The sequence below is a fragment of the Nesoenas mayeri genome (assembly GCF_963082525.1).
Source record: "Nesoenas mayeri genome assembly, chromosome: 13".
NCBI classification, from domain to species: domain Eukaryota; kingdom Metazoa; phylum Chordata; class Aves; order Columbiformes; family Columbidae; genus Nesoenas; species Nesoenas mayeri.
In genome coordinates this window covers 8,610,464-8,629,520 of record NC_137550.1, presented here as the reverse complement: position 1 = coordinate 8,629,520, position 19,057 = coordinate 8,610,464, and the positions used below count along the sequence as shown (strand labels likewise).

The following is a 19,057-nucleotide window of genomic DNA, read 5'->3' as shown; positions in this document are numbered from 1 at the left end:
CAAAAGGGAGCTCCAGAATTGCTTCAACTTGGTAGTAGTTCATTCAAAACTAATGCCTTCAATTTGTTCAGCATATAAAACAGAAGCAAGACATAGCAAAATATGAATCATCAATGAAAGTTTTTCTGTATAAGGGTAGATAACTCAGTTGACCATAAAAATCAAGAACTCTCATGAAAAGTATCCTGCCTTCTGTCATGGGAATTTAAGTGAAAGCAGCAGGAAAATAGGACCCAAAGAGTGGCAAACAGGGTCCAAACAGTGGCAAATCACAGTACTATATTTTTTTAATTTCAGAAAAGCTTCGAGGAAACAAGATGTTTCATTGTCAGTGGCACCAATTTCCTATCTAGAGAGAGCAGAAACAGAAAGCATTGTTAACCCAGTAGAGAAAAGCCTTTGTAAATGATGTTTTCAGGGTGAGCAGAATTACAGTTGAGCCCTGTCTCACATTTGAAGGATAGTACTGTGATCTTTGCTCACAAACCTGGCAGTGAAAGGATGAGTAACCTGCCACCTACCCCCTGCTTACACACAGCATCTGCCCTCTCTCTTGGGATTCTACTCCGAGTTTTAACGCCTAAGCTCAAATACAGGCCCAACAGTTTGCTTTTGTGGGGTTGCTCTGTGGAAGAGATAGTAAGAGGTCTTTTGGGAATTAATGGAATTGTAGAGCAGCCAGAACTGTGAAACGGTTTTGTTTTCTTTTTTAAAAACTGCTGCTCTCTGTTATGCAGTTGGCAGGTAACCATGTTATTTAAAGTTCCCCATGCCCAAGGACAACACAGAGATGGAAAAAACCCTGAAACAGAGCTCGCTACTGATTCTAAAATAAAAGGTGGACAAGTGATTAGGGATGAACAGACCAGACTGAGAAAAACCTAAAATTGTGAGTTAATCCCAGTATTAAAGAAACATTCTGGATGTTCTGAGCTACACCTTGGGCTTCCCACTGAAATCACAGGGATTATTTACTGTACTACATGAGTAAGTATTCACCAGAGTAAATAATTATTTGGCATAAAATCGAAAGTTCAGGGTATCTGCTTCAAAAATGCTTGCAGAGGAATATTCGGATTAGAAGTTATAAAGCATCAACAATATGGGCATGCACCTACATGCCCTACTCACTGATCTGCGTCTGCACATCCATTTAATCAGATGAGTAAAGGGGGTCAATGCCAATGACAGCTGGGAAAGAAGAAATTCATTTCATCCCCTGCCTGCAACTGAGCTCCGTGTGGAAATGGCACCTGTAGCCTGGCAGTTGCCAAAAACTTCATCAGACGGAGCTTCTTCAGAAACAGGTCACATAGAGATCTCAAAGCTCAATTCCAAACACTCCAATACCTTTCAGAACACAACAACAGCTCTGACTTTATGACAGTGTCTTGATAAAATGAAGCAAAGTTTGTGGAGAAACATATAACCAATACTGAAAACCATGATCAGAACTTTAGCATTTAGATTTGACAAATAAAAACTGTAACTACATTCATAAACCCCTAAATAGTAGTGTAAACATCTAATGCCATTGATACTGTGAGAACACCAGAGAGTTGCATTCTGCAGCTATCAGGTTTCCCATATGCATCTAATTTGTTATAACACTTACAACTGTTTCTGTACATTAATAATTTATTGATGATAACTCAAATTTTTCAGTTAACCTTTCAAAGTTTTTTCAGCTATTTTAGTCAGAAAACGGAAGATTCAACAATCTGTAGTCACATAATGAAAGAGAGTTGAGTTTAATTTCAGATTTTCAAAAGGGTTCAAGCACAACTCATAAAAAGCCCATTACTCTATTTGGATCCCAAATTTTTAGTCCACCTACCTGAGTAAAAAAAAAATAATAAACAGGACTGGTGAGCAAACGACTCTGAAAGAGAATGACCTGTCTGTATCATGGGACATATTTTTCTCCATTCTTGGATCCCTGCTCAAAAAGACTTTGCTACAGAGCAAGTTATTCTGGAAAGTCAGAAGTTATCCTAATCAAGGCCCAACTCACACAGTTCTTTAATTTACCCAGAACAACATCCGGAATCTCGTGACACTGCAGACTGCAGCAGCGACGCACTAACTACAGCCACCCTTCAGCAAGGGCTGCTTCACCTTGGGCTTGCTTGTTTGGACTGAAGAACACCGGATAGCGAAATGTCATTCTCTCGAAACCTACACGTTACGTGGGGTTTCCTTCTTGTCAATTAAAAAAAAAAACAAATCACAAACTGTCTGAGGCATTTTTCTCTGATAAAGACGACAAGCTGAATGAGGTATCATCAGGCTCTGGGGACGCGTGATTGAAATCCATTTCTTCTAGTTCAGGAGGTAAGTCTGAGAGCAGTGCCTGTAAGTAAAAAATATTACAACACAATATTAATATGTATTTTATGTCAGCATTAAACATCTGTTAAACATATAGTGAAAAAACTTTGTTGAGCTTTTCAGTGTTAGTATTGGATGGGCAAAAAAAACCCAAGTCAGTACTGATATATATTGAAAGGAAAAACATTGTCAAAGATGACATACCTTATAACAACAATTCCAGAAGTTACTTAAATTACTTTAGAAACAGCTCAAAACAAATTTCCCCCTCGAAACTGGATGAAACCAAATGATCTATATTCATTCATTTTACTCAGATATTTTTAACGTGCAAAAGCTTCAAAACAGATATACCCATGCTATACTGCAACCATGCAGGAGACAGAACTAGATGCTGCATACAAGATCATTCCAGTGGCTTATTTATTTATCTCAAAAATGTCAAGTTTACTTCTCTTTATATGCAGTTCACATGGTTTTATGAAAAAATATCGAAAACAATCATAAGCCAAATTTATTTTGGATGTAGAAGTGTTTTAAGTTTCTTTCTTGCAAGTTAGCTTCTACTTTTACCCCCTGAAAAACTGCAGATCATAAAGGTAAAAGGAAAAAAACAAAAGTAACAAAATCTCTTCCTAAATGAAGCACAGAATATTACTGATCCAAGGCACGATCCACCCAAGCATTAAAAGAAGTGCTCCGCATTAAATGCAGCGCGGTGACACCGCAGAAGCCTGGCTTTCTTCCTAGATCTCACATCTGAGATCTCCCAACAGCCAAATCCCAGTCCCTCTGTGCACCCTGTGCTCTGGTTGTCCTTTGATCAAAGTCACACTTCTCTGTCCCTGTCACCGCCTCTCTACATTGCAAGACCTTCCTTTGTTTAAAGTTCAGCTTTTCTTTGTCTGTAAGGTGTTCTGCCCTAATCAGAATTTGAGCCTCTGGGCACTATGAACAAAATCAAGGGAGTAACAGCACAAAATGACAAACACCTTCCGTGACTAAAACTTCAAGATTTACCTGCTGCTGCTCTTTATCATCTGATTTAATAGCAAGTATCAAACTCCGAGTGAACGTCTGTAGTTCAAAATACTTCTGTTTGTGGTTCTCCAACTCATTCTCAATGAATCGGACTTCTTCATTCTGTGGGGGAAAATGACATGAAGTTCTGGAAATCATAAACAGCGCTGCATCACTTTAATGCCACCTGAACACACCTGTTTTAAGACTAAATGGTTTTAGTGAAAATTAGTAAAAAGGTGTTTATTATGATTGCTGCCAAAGCCAGTATTACGTAAAGCCAAAACATCTACAATTGTAGAATTACAGAACAGTTCACGTAGACCTTGGATAGGAATAGAAGTTTTTGATAAAAGTAGCGTAACACTAAACCTGCAAATGTATTATATGACATTAATTTCTCATTATCCTCCACAAGAAACATGTAACAGCAAATTATGTTACATGCAGACAATGCATTTCAGAATGACTGACCATCATTAAAGCATTAAATACTTGAGCCAAAGTTTACACAAACCTTTTAAAAAAAGCCCTACTTTTTATTTTACAAGGGTGACCTCTAATTCCACTTGAAAATAAAGAAAATCAAGGCCCAGGACTCTTCCTAGAAGTGATCTTGAACAGCCAGACAGCAACTAAATTCCTTTATTACAGCCGGACACTTAACAGAAAAAACAGGGAAAACAAGCTGGTAATTCCTCAAAGCTGCCACAAATTACAATACAACCTCCTCTTGAAGTGTCAGCTCACCAACCTTCCCAGCATCTTTCAGCTATGGAATAAATAGGAATGTATTTACAAAATGAAGAAATATCAATAACGTGCAAGCTGTGGCTAAGAAGGCATTTTTCCAACCTTTGCATAAATCTGTGTCACTTAAGATAAAAATAACAAACTTCTTAATTAAAAATTCAGATTTGATAAGTACTTCAGTTTATTCCGAATATCTCTTCTTCAAAATTACTGATTAGTATGCAAGATCAAAACGCCAAGTCTGTTGATCAGTGTAGAGCCAAAATTAACTTTCTCTGGTTATTTACCTTTGCAAAGATCATGTAACATAAATAAACAGTTGGCTTTTCAAGATCAAAGTCATGGAGCATTTTTGGAAAAGGTGCCTGTATAGCAGCACCAAATGTGCATCCTTCATAAGACAATAATAATATATACATACAGAAATTGTTAGCAATGCACGATGCACACAGAAAATGAGCATGTAGGTTCACAGGTATTTCACGTGAAGTGCTGCATTTGCCAAGGGATATCAGAGGAAAGAAAAAAACACCCTTGTCTGTGCAACCATAGGATTAAATAGGTGGGCAGTTTTGCCTAAAAAACATTCCTTGATGGCTTGTTTTGGTGGCAGCAAATAATTACATAAGCAAATTTCAATAGTGAACTTATAAGATGGCATTTTGTTTTAATGATGAAAAGGTATTTGTTTAATAACATACAACTATGCTCTGATATTCCTGCTAACATTTGCTAGACTGGTTGTATTTCAACTTTAGCTGAAAAGGTTAGACTACACGATGAACTGGAAGGTCTGCAACAAGACTTTAACAACTATTTCTTATTTCTTCCACAGAAAATCCACATTTCTTCAGCCAAAGCATTGCTCACCATATAGTTTTGGGCTATAACAGCTCAGAGAATAAGAGAGAAATATTTGGGCTCTCACAAGAAAATTAACAATGCATTTCTTTCAGACAGAGACTTAAAAGTTGCCCATTTAGCAATGCATTGTGCCCATCCAAAGAAGAAATTAAGATTTACACAGAACACACATAGGCACCAAGACTAATCACTAATGTCAAACAACAAACCAACCACCAGGGCTCTGTAGGACATGCTGCCACAACAAGCCTTTCACTGCGGTGACAGGTGACATTAAGAAAAGGTCATTTCTTCTCCGTATTCATCCCCTGCTGTCCTTACCAGGAAAACACCGCTTGAAGGAGTATTTTTTGTTCTGAAAAGATGATCTATTTATTATTTTGGGAACTGATTATCATTAGTGGAACATACCTGTTCTCTAAGTAAAAACATCAGCTACATAGGTAAAAACATGCTCAATATATAACACAAACAGCGGCTGTCAGGTGTCCAACTTCCCTCCCTCCTACAACTCCTGCTTCCAGACACGACTTCTCAGATCCCTCGTTTTATAATATTCAAGGATTCCAGCTGTTATGTCGCTTCCCAGAAGTGGCAGCATCATGCTGCACACCCAAGTGTGCTGTAATGCTCCCACAAACAATTCTTGCACAAAAAGGATGCTTTGGTTTAGAGTTAAAATAAGTTGTTCTGGGACACGTAGTGGGAGCTGCAGATGGCGCCAGAGAGAGGAACGTCACTGCTCTATAAAAGTGGGATTTCTCCTGCCTCCCTTTGGGTTAAAATACGGGTGATGTGTCTGTAAAGGGGATGAGGAGACGCGATGGAGGGTGCAACGTGCGGTACCACAGGGACAGCAGAGCTGCAGGCTCCCGCAAGCCTTTGCTGGATTCCTTGCAGTTGCACCCATCCGCGCTTTGTGGGAAGGATTATCTTGCCTAACATGATATAGCCTAATTACTCACCTTATAATCCAAAAGAGAACTCATTTGATCCACTTCAGAATTACTTATCATATCACTTTCTTCATCATCTATAATTTCTATTTTCTGAAACAGAAGTAAACGGTTCATTCCAAATATTTAAATGCATAGATCAGACAAACAAAAAACAGCCTGTATCTCAAACTGGCATGAAAAGGATGAAGGTAACAGGACCTTTTCCTTGCTTATGAGAAATTCTGCCTCGTGGAGCCCCCGTTAGATGGCAATCACGCACCTCAGCCGTGCAATGCAGGCAGAAACCACGGAAACCATCCCTGCTCAGAGCTGCTGCCGTGCTGACCTGGGCTCTTTACAGAGGAGCAGCTCTAGCTCACCCCACTTTTGGCATTATGTTGCACATTATTAAATCTCACTACAGCCTGCAAAAAAGCTGCATTTCATCCTGTAAGGCTTTTGTTGAAGATCTCCCGTGGGGAAAGAAGGCTGGGGAAGTTTATTCCTCTGGAGCAAAACAGACATTATGGCAAGTGCCAGCCAAGTCCTGACTGACCTGCTTCTTTCCTGAAAAACAAAGGAGGTTTCCTTTGGTCTTCTCTGGCCATAGAGCAAGTCAAATGCCCTAACGAGAACAGGATGCTGATATAAAGAACAGATCCAAATGCATCCATAGGGACATTTTCACTCAATTCTCAAAAATTCAAGACCTTTTTATATTGGGTTTCTAAAGGTATCTCAAGCATGCTGTTAAAGGCCAAACTTAGCTGCTGTTTAGAACTTAGAACCTCATCTTGAGTTTTAAAACCTTCACTTTTAAGTATTTACAACTTGCATGTTCTGTTTTTCTTCCCAACAGAAAACCTTCCCGTGTAAGAAAATGATCTTAAAATATTATTCTGATAGGAGAAAACAAAAATTTACACATTTTCAGTGCACCTACAAGATTTTAATTTTTATTCATACCTAAGCTAGATCTCAAAGAGATGGAACAAATTTGAATTAGACAGTGGTAAGAATAGCATTTTGTTTACCAAGAACTCAAAAAGATAACTGCACAGATGAAAGCAGAGATTTCATTGAGTTTTGAGAGGGAAGCAGTGGTTCTGTAAGAAGACAGGTGGTTTTTTTTTATTATTATTTTTCTTTGTTTTGGCAGTTATAAGCATTTATGAGAGTGTATATAATAAGTTAAAGCAATTTCATTCTGTTTTTTAGTATAATGTTTAATACAATGCAAGCAAGGCCCCACACTGGCAAGACATTTTAATAGTTAGTTCTTGACGTGTTATTTTAGAGGTTTCTTCTCTGCAGCCTGTGTGTGTGTGTGTGTGTGTGTGTGTGTGTGTGTGTGTGTGTGTGTGTGTGTGTGTGTGTCCTGTCAGCCTGCAGACCAGTCATCACAAATTTCCTCCTGTTCACATGGAGAAACCCTTCAGGAGAGGTTAAAGTCTCTCACTCGTAGTACCCACCAAAATCACAAGTATGTGTTGAGGGTAGGGAGGGGAAACCATATTTTCTGTGTTTCAGTGCCTGACAAGCCAGCTGAAGTGATAGTATTTCAAAGGCTTAATGTCATGAGGATCTGCTGCTGTATCATACCCTGAATAACACTGTGATTCAAATATTTTTGGTTTTAGACCCAGCTTGAGGAAAGAGTGTCTAAATAAATGCCAAGAATTCACACACTCTTTCTTACAATGATACATTTTAAGATATTAGGGAAGAGATTAGAATTTCAAATAAGAAAAGGGTATCTCTTATGCAAGTTCAACGTATATTAGCCCAATTTTAACTGCCTACATTTTAAAAATTTTGTTACAGTGTTTTCAGAATAGAGTATGAAAAAACTACTCTTATTTCCCCTTCCTTTTATTATATCAAATTCTGCAATGCTGGAGTCTGGGCAGACTGGAGAACTGAATCTCTTGGGCATTCTCTTTGCAAACCTTTTACCTTTTGTCATTTTCCATTCTGCATCTCCACGGTACGTGCATCACCAGCCCGAGCCTCCGCGTGACGGTATCTAAGGTCACAGCAGGCCACCCAGGTAAACAAAGGAAAGAGGCAGCTGCTTCTATTCAGGCAACCACAGAAAATGTGGCCACAGGATTCCAGTTTACGCAAAAGATGCTCATATATTACCAAAAGAAAGAAAATGTTCTCTCTACATAAAGAGAATCTCCTGTTCGCTTTCCCACTTCAGGTTGTGTGTGATTAATTAACACAAATGTTCTCGTTATGTTCTGAGCTATTGTTTAACCTCTGACTGCAAGAAGAGTGCAAGGGGGAACTGGAAGCATCACCTGTTCATTCTGTAGATAACTTTTAAGATAAAAATTACCCTACCACTTGGGGTCTTCTCTCCTCTTGCTCCTTTCCTTTCTTCTAATTTGAGAGAAGGCAGGCTAAACAAAGGGGATATATTGCATTATTTGCCGTGACTCCTCCCTCTGTCTTTCCTTCCTTGTCTCACCACAGGCAATTAAAAATAGCAAGAACAAGTAACTCTGACTCAATGTGAGTGAGAAAACAAGAAACACCTAAACAAGAAGATACCTGACTTTCTTACAGTACACAAAACCATTTTATATTATTATTCTGGGGTTTTTATTCTTGCTGTTTTGCTGTACCAGGTACTTATAGAGCGCTACCCAAGTGTTGTGCTTTGCGCTCCAGAAAAAGAACACTGGATTGTTGTAATACAGAAATCTGTATAATTCAGTCTCTACCAAATGTGCATAACTCCATGGTTTAGTATTTTAGTACCGTTTCTTTTAGTGCTCAGCACACTCAGCCAAAGTTCTCACCTAGTAAAAAACACCAGTGTCAGACAATAACCTCAACAGTAGCAACTAAGGAGGGTCACGTAGGTGGAAAAGGTATACGTACCACATTATCAGTAGATACTGGATTCTGGTCATCATCTTTGTGACCGATTTCTTCATTTTGAAGAGATTCGTTTGTCTCTTCTGCAGAAACAAGTTAGTTTTTCAGATTTCATTCAAATTTTACACTGAAGAAACATTAGTAGTCTTTACCACTAAATATGTCACATCTACTAGAAACAAAAGCAAAATCATATTATCAATGTCTATTCATAAAAAATACTGGATGCCTTATTAAAAAAGACATCATATCACAAGTATTTCACAGCAAAGTTATGCCAATTGTTACTTGAAACAACAGAAAAACTATCAGTTACTGTACTGCAATGTATCAAAACCTTCCTATTTTTAGGTTCAGGTCGGAATATTCAGAAGTGATGAGTTTTACATCCACAGGTGTGCAGAACTTTTTTTTTAGATTAAAATAAATGACTACACAAAACATCCTGCATGCCCTGAAGTTATAGGGTACATATCAGAATCTCATCTCCTTGCAGACACTGATTAGTTTTAAACCAAAAGCTGATCAAGCAGATTATTTCATTCCTGTACAGCAAAATATTTATTCCTAGTGAACCTCAGCTGCTTCCTTATGTATTAACAAAGTACGCACTCGAAAGCAGAGTCAACCTGATCCTAAAGTTTAAATCACAAGCACTAAATGATTCCATCGGGCCTATGGGCACTGTCAAAAACCAAGAAAGAAAGGCCTATTTCTCCCTGTGTTTCTCAGGTTTACTTCAACATTCCACATTAATATACTGTTATGAAGAAAATTATTGATAGAAACAGCAAATCAGGCAATAAAACACAGAGGCAAAACAGCTATGATAAAAAACTTAATGTCATTAACAGCTGGCCTATTAATTGGAAAGAAACTTCTCCTAAGTTGTAGTAAAATTAGTTCTGAGGGCAGAGCTTGCACTGCAAGGGTCCAACACCTGAAGGGGAAAGGAGGAACAGGGAGCAAAAGGGCAGGTGTTCACATGGGACACCGACAGCAGGGACAGATACTGGTGCAAACACAGGGGGACGAGATTTCACTGGAGATGACCAATACTTGCAAAAAGAGGATAATGTTTAGGCCAGACTATATGGAGAGAGTTAATAGTTTTAAATAACTTTTCTACTAGTTAAACACCTCTAAACTGAGCAAATTTGATCTGAAGTGGTTTCAAATAAATTTAATCTGCAACTGGTCACAACTTCAGAGGAAAATTTCCCTCCTCAGCTGATATAAACTGGCACAGCCATAGCAGCCTACACAGAGCTGTGTTCTTTTACTCAAAGTATGCATTCGATTAACATATGTTTAAAAAAGGTGAGGCATTACGAGAACTTTCATGCTTAATTTTGCAGCAGAGTACAGATTTTTTAACATTTACACAATACATTTTAAAAGCAAGTGCCATCAACACTTTAATTAGGTGACTAAAAATATCCTTTCCTTGTCTTTGAGAGTGTGTGTTTTTCTGGTTGTTTGTTTGTTTAATAAACTGGAATCAAAAGTTACACTTCTCAAACACTAAAACAATCACGTATCTGTGGCTGAATAGTCCACGTGATTACTGGTGGAAGCATTTTCCAGGAAGTTCACAATGAGCTGAGCTGCAGCAGTGAAACCTACTCCTTTGAACAGGAGAAAAGAACAGAAATAATCCTTGTAGTAGAATAAAGGAGTGAAAGTGGGATTCCTGGACGCTGTAGAAATTCTGTAGTTTTCTTGTACTTTCTTTAAGCTTTGACTCTAATGTACTCAGTCTTACAGCCTTATTTCATGAAAGCCTCGTTGAATAAATGAGGTGTTATTCCTCACTTGAAGCTACAGAGACTTCTGACTCTTCCCCTGTCACCATTTTCTTTCAAGCAGATGTGAGTAAATCAGTTCCTTCCACACCTCAGGCAAATCGAGGACTCTTAGATTCTGCATCTCTCTTGGCTTTCAATCACTTGACCCATTTCTTTATCATCTTCTTATCTTTGCAGTAGAATATGACGAAGCTATTACAAATTCGTACCCAGCAGTTCTCCATTTTCCTAGTTCTTTAAATTGTTCAGACAAAATGACAAAATCAAGTCTGGCATATTAAGCTGCAACAGCATGCACTAGATCAGACTTTCTTTTAGTTTTGAGAGCAAAGGCTTTATTGATCTTTTCTAATCAGAAGCACTGGGAGCAATTAGCTGAGCTTGCGAGGCTGGTGAACGTGCTGAACAGCAGCTCGTCGGCCCTGGGCCCCGAGCGCTAACGAACCAAAGGGAAAGGGAGAGATCGATTTAATGTGGTCATGCGGTTCTGGGAGGTGGAGTGAAAGGGAATTAAGTCTGAGACAATTATCACCCAAGAACACGCAACTGAGTGAGAACACCCAGGCACCCTGTATGTGCAGTTCTACGGCTTCGCATGCTCCCCTGCTACTGACTTTGATCTTTTCTGTTGGTTTGTTCTTGTGGTCACAGGCCAGACACGCAGCGCAGGCAGCTGATGGCTGTTCTGCTGCACTGATGTACTGTGGAGCTCTTTTAGCTCAAGACTAAGTCTGAGCTAATACATCTTCTGAATGTCCCTCATCAGTTTAATATCAGGAAAACTAACTGCATAGCTCTGCTCAGCTCAAGGAGGGTTCGCACACATTTAGATGGGAATTGTTGGTGTGATTCAGGCAAACTGTAATGGATAGTCACGCTGGTTGTGCAGAATTGGCCAGTTAACAGAAAGCATTTTTTAAAACCTGGGAAGTGAGACTCATACATTTGTACTGTCTGTCCATCTCTCAAGTTGCACCAGCAAATTGTGAACTTGTCATATAACTTTGGCTGAATCTGGCAGAAACAGAGGTTTTATAATAAAAGGTTTCTGCGAACTTTGTTATAACAAAACCAAAAAGAATTAATACAGAGAGAAGAAAAAGACCAAACAGTACCTTCCGTGTGGCCAGGGTAGATAATTGTGACTGGCAGACACTCTTTCAGACGTTTTTGAATGTGTACAACAGAGAATCCAAAGCATGCACACTGCACAAAATTAAAAATATACGCACAGTAGTAACTGCATTTTCAAATACCTTGTGAGCTTCCTTCAGATAAGCAGATTGATACTTCATCATTCCTATCATTATCATCCCCCACTTCAGTAGCAGTTTCCTCTCCTGGATTAAGTGCTGATTTAGCAACAAATTCAGATTGATCAGAGAAATCAGCAGGACCTCCTCTAGGGGGTGGGACCTCAATCCCCATTAAACGATATTTCCGTCTTCGATTCCCAATCCAAGTCTTGTAAGAGAAATAAACAGGAATGATATCAGAAACTATAACAAAAGCAACAGGCCCACAACCAAGTGACAGTAGCACATCTATACTACAGGGACAAGAGTGTAGGCAGCAGTTCAAGGGAGGTGTTTCAAGTCTCAGCATGAGAAGTTCTGACTGGATTAAAGAAAAAAAGAAAAAAATAAGGCTTTATAGTGAGGTACTGAGACAGTTTGTCCACAGGAGTCTTGGCATCTCCAGCCTTGGAGGTACTTAGCATTTTACTGGACAACATCCTGAGAAACCTGACCTAACTCTGAAGCCAATCCTGCTCTAAATAAAGAGTGGGACTAGGTGACTTTGTCAGGTCTCTCCACACCTAAATTATTCAAGGAATTTCAGATAAGATCCTGGATCCAGGTTCTGCCACTCTGCGGCTTCCACAAGAGGACTAAAGCATCCCGTAACTCAAGGAGCCCACCTGTTCTAGGACTGCCTACAGCAGGGAGGACATCATCCAGGGTGGCAGCTCTACATCACTACACTTTGATGACACAACATAACTTGGCAGAATTAAGTTCAGGGCAATATCATCCTTCAGCCCTCTTTGGTTGGAAGACAAATCTTTACGAAACATTCCTTGTAGTGAGGCACACAAGAGCATTCTGTAAACAGTGGTGAGAGATCAAACAGGTCCAGGAAGGACCAAGGAACTTGGAAAACTATTCATGATCAGAAGGGTATGGATGCTTGAAGTTCATTTTACATCAATAAAACAGACAGTCTCAAAAAAGAAAACAAATTCATATTCAAAATTCTCCAAGTGGATCTGTATAACTGTTAATTAACTCGCTTTGTCTGATAAAGTCTACACTAAAAATTATTAAAAACTCAAACCAGAGTTTAACATAATGTAGTGAGAATTGTCTGCAACTCTTCACCTCTTTCCTCCCTCACTCCCTTTGCATTCCTCAGACATTTCACTTCTCATCCAATTTCAGTTCTCCTGAACAGTTCTTGTATCCAGACACTGTTCCATCCAAGTCAGTTCCCTTCCATACGGTCTGTGTTCCAACAGAGTTTAGCAAGCATGTTAAAATATTACAGCATTTTTTCTTTAAAGATACACTAAACAACATTACTCTGGCTTTACCTCAGAAATACCTGCATTGTTTCTCTTTCCTATCATACTTTCTTTAACTACAGTTCTGACAGCACAAAAAAGTTTAGTAAAAAGAGTTTTTCTTATAATACCTTGATTAACAAATAGAAAAATGAAGACATATTAACAGCAGTCTTAGCTATTAAAGATAGGCTCATGCTGTGTCAGCTTTGAAAAACAGTATTTTTTTAAGGCTGAATCTTTTTAACTAGCTAAAAGATGACATGGTTAACACTGGTTTTGGCACATCATTTTCATTGGGTGATATTTGCTTTTCCAGCTCGTTGACTCTCCTCTTTGAAGAATGCAAACCAGGTACACAGAGAGCTACCTAGATATTTTTGTATGTATTTTACATTTTTGGAAAAAAAAAAAAAAAAAAGAAAAAAAACCCCACACAAGTGGCCCCTTTCAGACCCTTCCTTTGTAGTTGTGGGAAAGCAGCGTTTATCTGGATAAATCATGAATTTCCATTAGGAAAGATAATAAAACGGAAAAATGAGGACATCTATTTAATTGAATTAAAACAAGTGACGTGATATGTATATATAAATATTTTGCAGTTATATAAGCTTATATATAGATATAAAATGCTATTCTTTATATATTATATTTGTTCAAGTGTATTATCTGATGTATATACATTAATATATACTTATAACTATTTTGTGTATGCTACTTTTTTTTTAATAGCACAAATGGAGAAAGAGTTGCTGGTTGCACACTACCCATAATTCAAGGCACAGTGAAACCAAAGGCAAGAAAGCACAAGAAAGCACGTGGAGAGCTGTTTGCAGAAGTGTCCGTCAGTCGAGCTGCCCCGGCTGCGCAGTGATGCTGCGGTTCACCAGAGCCTCCGAGCCGCCTGCATCACTGCTGTGTCCTCACACTGACCCCCAGAGATCAGTGGTTCCTACTGAAGAAAATGCAGGTTGGCAGGTAAGGAGAGAGGCACACTAAGCTGTGCCTATATGGATTCCAAAACAAATTCAGGACAGATCCCACAGAGCACGTGACAGAAAATCCCTGTCCTACAGTGGGGACACGCACACTGTGACTCAGAGAAAGGACACCACAGCACTGATGGTCACACACGTCCTGTAGCATTAATTCACCCTTACAAAGCAGAAGCTGGTGCTGGACCAACCTGAGCCTAATTCTTGCTACAATTCCCAAGTCTGCCATGTAGCAGAACCAGAGGCAACAACAGATACTGGTAACACCACCAGCTACTATGAAGAAAATCATCCTTTCGTTCATTTGTGTGTGTGTGTTCTAACATAAGTAATGCTAGAGAGTCTTCTGAATTCGCAGAGCCTGGTACACCTGCTCTGAAGACAAAAGTGTTTCAAGCAGATGCTATTGAAAGACGCGTATGGAACTTCACACTGTCATCCTGTGTGTGCTGATACGGGTGTTCTTAAGGGAACTAAGCAAGGGAGGTGAAGCACGAGCATCAGTCTTACTGTCCTGTGAACAGAGTATTTCACATCCGGGAGTCCACTTTGAGATGCTGTCAGTGGAAACAGCTTCACCTTTCAGAAAGATAACTGAAGAACTTGGAACATGGGGAGAAGCTTTGTTCTCTACAGAGAAAAGAGCAATTCTTTTCAGCCTCCAAAACTACAGTTTCATTTTTTCATAATTCACATTTCTCAAGAAAACAAGCAAGTAAATAACCAGACTAGTGTTCAATACTGAAAGTAACCTGGGTCCCACTTATATATACTAACCCAAGAGAGACCTTCAGAAAAGAAGAGTTCCAAATAAGGGCTTCTAGTTCCACTTTTGTAGCGATGTCAAAATGGAAAGAAAGAGGAGGAAAAAAAGAGAACAAAGGCTGAAAGGACTAGTCACAATTGTCATGCCCATTTTGAGGGAAAGGAAGACTCCAATCATGTTTTTGTACTGACTGCAAAGACAGTCGGAGTGTTTTCCAAAGAATGGAAACACTCTGAGTGAATGAGACAGCCCCAGTTTGAGGGACAATGGATGTTCTGTAACTGGGAAGACAGTGTCAACAACCAACGCTGTACCCAACCTTCCAGTCTCTGGAAGAGTTCTCAGGAATCAGGTTATCTACACCAAATCTGTACTTTCTAAGGCAATCCTTCCTCAACACCACCTATACAGACTATCAAAGTGACCCAGAATTCTTCACAGTACCCTTTGCCCTCTAGCACATCTCACCTTGGCTTCAAGACAGTCTTGTAAAACACTTTTTTCCTTTTTTTAAGCATATTCTTCCATGAGTTTACAATGGCTTTTTCCTATAAGCATTAATGAGAAATGTTTCCCATTGTATCTTTAGAAAGGCTTTTTTTGTATCTTATTAGCAATATAAATAGCACTTTTGAGGATATCCCGAAAAAAAAATGTAACACTTTTACTTAAAATCTTATTCAAGTCCAAAGAGAATGTCAAACGACTCGTAGTGCTACTTCTGCTGCTGATCAACAAGACTCTTACCTGAGGGCTTTCTTCTATATTTAGACTGCAGAAAGAGCAAGAGAGCACTTCCCAACATGGTCATTCATTATGTAATACGTGAAATCTATTTCAAGCTTCCTCATGAAATTTTTAAAGGCTTTCATCTGTCCTATTTTTGCTTCTGCGACAAGACAGGGGAAGACTCTAGATTTCTTACCCGCACTATTTCACAGTCAACATTTAATTCTGCAGCCACAGCTTCAATTTTCTCTCTGCAGACTGAGCCCAGGCTGGTCATGCCATTGTCCCAGTATTTCTTTAGGGTAGCTAAGTCTCGGTCACTAAATTGTGTGCGGTCCTGTAACTGTAAGATAAAAAAAAAATACTGTTAGGTTTTTAAAAATTCTGCTTATGCAGTTCATTTGATTTTCAGAGGTCTTGCATACAGTAAGACACACGTTATTTTCTGTCTCTATGGCTTTTCTTCTCTTTTAACTCTCCCTTAAGAATTAATTTTTTAAAGTGGGTTTTGTTTTTTTTTTTTAAATAATTTTTTAATTTATTTTTTTTAAATCCAGGACATCACCGAGTTCCCTGGGATTTGCTTTAAAGGCAATGGCAGCGCTAACTCAAGTTTAAAGCACTGCAGCTTTGTTTCTACTCCACCTGATGTTTAAATTTGCTTATCTCAGTCTATAAGGCCTTCCTGAAAATGGTGTTTCTTCTTCTTGTGCTGTTTACTCTCTCCACCCAATTTATGCAAATTATTCCTTAAGGCTTTTCAAGTTTCTCACTCTCCCCCACCTAAAGATCTTTTATCTTACTGCAAACTACAATACATGCATAATTCAAAGGATTCTGAGTTCCTAAAGGGAATACTTTAATGTTTATTTGGTGAGCTTCAGAGTTTAAATTGGTTCCACTGTTTATTTGAGAGCTGTCTAAACTCAGTGTGTATATTTCTCAAAATATGTGATAGTGGATTACTGATCTAAGATGTAACACTGAAACAAATCCTAGACATCCTGCCACTCCTTGAGCTGTTGTGGGCACACAGCAGCGTTCGCCAGCAGAATTCACAAGTTTTATCAGAATTTTTTAGCCCAGAATTTTAACTAAAATCTGGTTTGTTTATACCAGCCCATGTCTGTCATCTCTCCTGCTATTAGGAGTACATAAATGCAACCATAAAGTCTGCTCTAGTAAGTTGTAGCCATGTGCTGAATTTGTCACTATTTCAACAGTTGAATCTTTTAAGACATAACAATGATGTTCATATCTGAAATCTGGGTTTGCTTGTTTAAAAATTGTTAAAGGTTAGAATGAAGTAACTTTATAACGGAGTAAAAAGACATTTTGCAGAACTAGAATAATTTGAAAATCTTATACAGTTACCAATTTCAATTTTTGTTAATCTTCAGAATACTCTCAACCCTTGCAATCAGAATATTGTAATCCTTGCAATTTTCTTCTTTTAAAAATTACTATTTCTGGAAATGTTAGATGCACTAGAGTGTTTCCTTAATATATTAATATAAAATAGGGGTATCAAAACCTTGCCTCCTTTAAATAACCCCAGGTAAAAACCAAACAAACAAATGGTTATATTCAAATATGGTCCATTCCTAACTGCTACCAGGCACTCAGATTTTTTGTTGGCTGTCATTTCACACATTCAAGTACAGCATTAGAGAGGCAGTTTCCCCTCCTGCCCATCAGCAGCTGATGGCTGACGCAGGGAGCTGGCCCCGCAGCGGCTCACACCAGATGCGCTCCCAGCCACGCGCCGGCTATTTGAACCTTAAACAAGTCCAGTTGGCACATTCCCAGGCTGCTCTCGCTGAGCAGCAAGGGCACTAAGTGGCCTTCACCCCTGGGGCACTCTGCTGAGCATTCACCCTTCGCCGATGCTGGTTTTCCCTGAGCTCCAACCTACAAGCCATTTTCTAAGAACAAAAGTATAGTTATCTACTGAATCGCCATCACCTTTTATAGCTGTTGGTAATACAGACCATGACTTTGGAAAGCGATGGGAAGAGCTCTTGCTCTGCAAAGGGAGAGGCCGTGAAGCGCTGAGGGAAGTCAGAAAGGAACGTGACAACAATACTCAAACATCAAGAAGAAACAAGTCCTTCTGGCCTGGCCTACCTTCCCGAACACAAAGTGAGCTCAGGGCAACTCCACCTTCTAAAGTATACCAAGCGTTTTTATAAATATCAATAAATAAGTAACATTTTCTGTTGGTTCTGGAGAGTTCATGCTGCCAACACTGCTGTGACAACCTGCCGCTCACACAGCTTACTGCAGTCTGCACTTATCAGGATAATAAAACAGAAAATATATTCATATTTAAAATGCACAGCTTAAAGAAATGCCCTGGAGTGTAGGGTGGAAATCGCCATGCCCCAGCAAGGGATGAGATGAGAAATGCAAAATGCAATATGTTTAACGTTACTTCAGTCATAAGGATGTAAAGACCCCAGTTAGTGGTGTCTTCTCTCACCTAATTTGTTGCAATGGGCAAATCAGAACAAAAACCAAATAAAGTACAGCTGGTGCTGGAGTAACTTCAGATTTCTGCTTGCTACATGATTTTCCAGTTAGGTAAGAAAATGCATCTCTACTGAACGAATACAGTGCAAGAATACTCTAATTGAAAAGCTCTCTATTTGCGATATACAAAGGATCCCACGTTAGACAAAAGAGACACCATAACTGACTATAGACAGAGTTACCAAAGGGACAGTATCGCAGGAAGGGTGCGGCAGCTGCTCAGCTTTTACTTACTAAATAAAAGGATTTTAAGTGGAGAAAGCAGTGTTTAGTAAAGCCACCTGGCCTTCAGAGACTTTACAGAAAGAAGCAGTGTGATGTCTTTTCCATTTTAGGTGGATATATATAATTCTGATGATCTACTACAAATGTTTCAATATAATTCCTATTGGATAAAACACCATTCAATGGTTTTCACCTCACAACTGCTATGTTATTTTGCTACAAGACCAGGGTTGCAGAGTCAGCCTCAACAGCTTAGATCAAAGATGATGTTTTAAAGTTAAGGGAACTCTCCTGTAGCTACATCCCCAAAGAAGTCTTTTGCAGCCACTTACTGTGGAAATGGAGGGGCTGGTGAAGAATTTCAAGTTTTTGTTCTACCTCCTTGTCAAAAATAACCCCTAGTGCTTCAGGTGACAATATGTATTTTTTACTTTTTTGTCCCTGTTAGTGCCACACCAGGTACTTTATCTTTGCACTTGTTCCTGAAGAGAATCATGCTGATACGGATTGCAGGTCACAGAAGGAAATGAACAAGTTTTTTCAGTCACCTGATATGAAAGAAAAAACAAAAAAACCCCAGAACATGCACCACATGAAATAGTCCAAAAAAGCAGGAATAAAACCAAGGGGAAAATCAATTGCAC

The 19,057-nt window shown here is 39.0% G+C and overlaps 1 protein-coding gene across 1 annotated transcript in view; it reads right to left on the bottom strand.

Moving 5' to 3' along the window:
• Positions 1–2,227: 2,227 nt before the first annotated feature.
• The window catches only part of HDX (highly divergent homeobox), a gene marked incomplete at its 3' end in the record, with an annotated part of 39,854 nt that continues 23,024 nt past the window's right edge, over positions 2,228–19,057 (bottom strand). The window contains exons 5-10 of the mRNA XM_080352770.1: positions 15,853–15,999; positions 11,860–12,067; positions 8,799–8,878; positions 5,934–6,017; positions 3,352–3,474; positions 2,228–2,353 (exon numbers count right to left, since the gene is read on the bottom strand). Coding sequence (XP_080208896.1) covers positions 2,228–2,353; positions 3,352–3,474; positions 5,934–6,017; positions 8,799–8,878; positions 11,860–12,067; positions 15,853–15,999 — 768 coding nt within the window. The remainder of the gene's footprint in view (positions 2,354–3,351; positions 3,475–5,933; positions 6,018–8,798; positions 8,879–11,859; positions 12,068–15,852; positions 16,000–19,057) is intronic.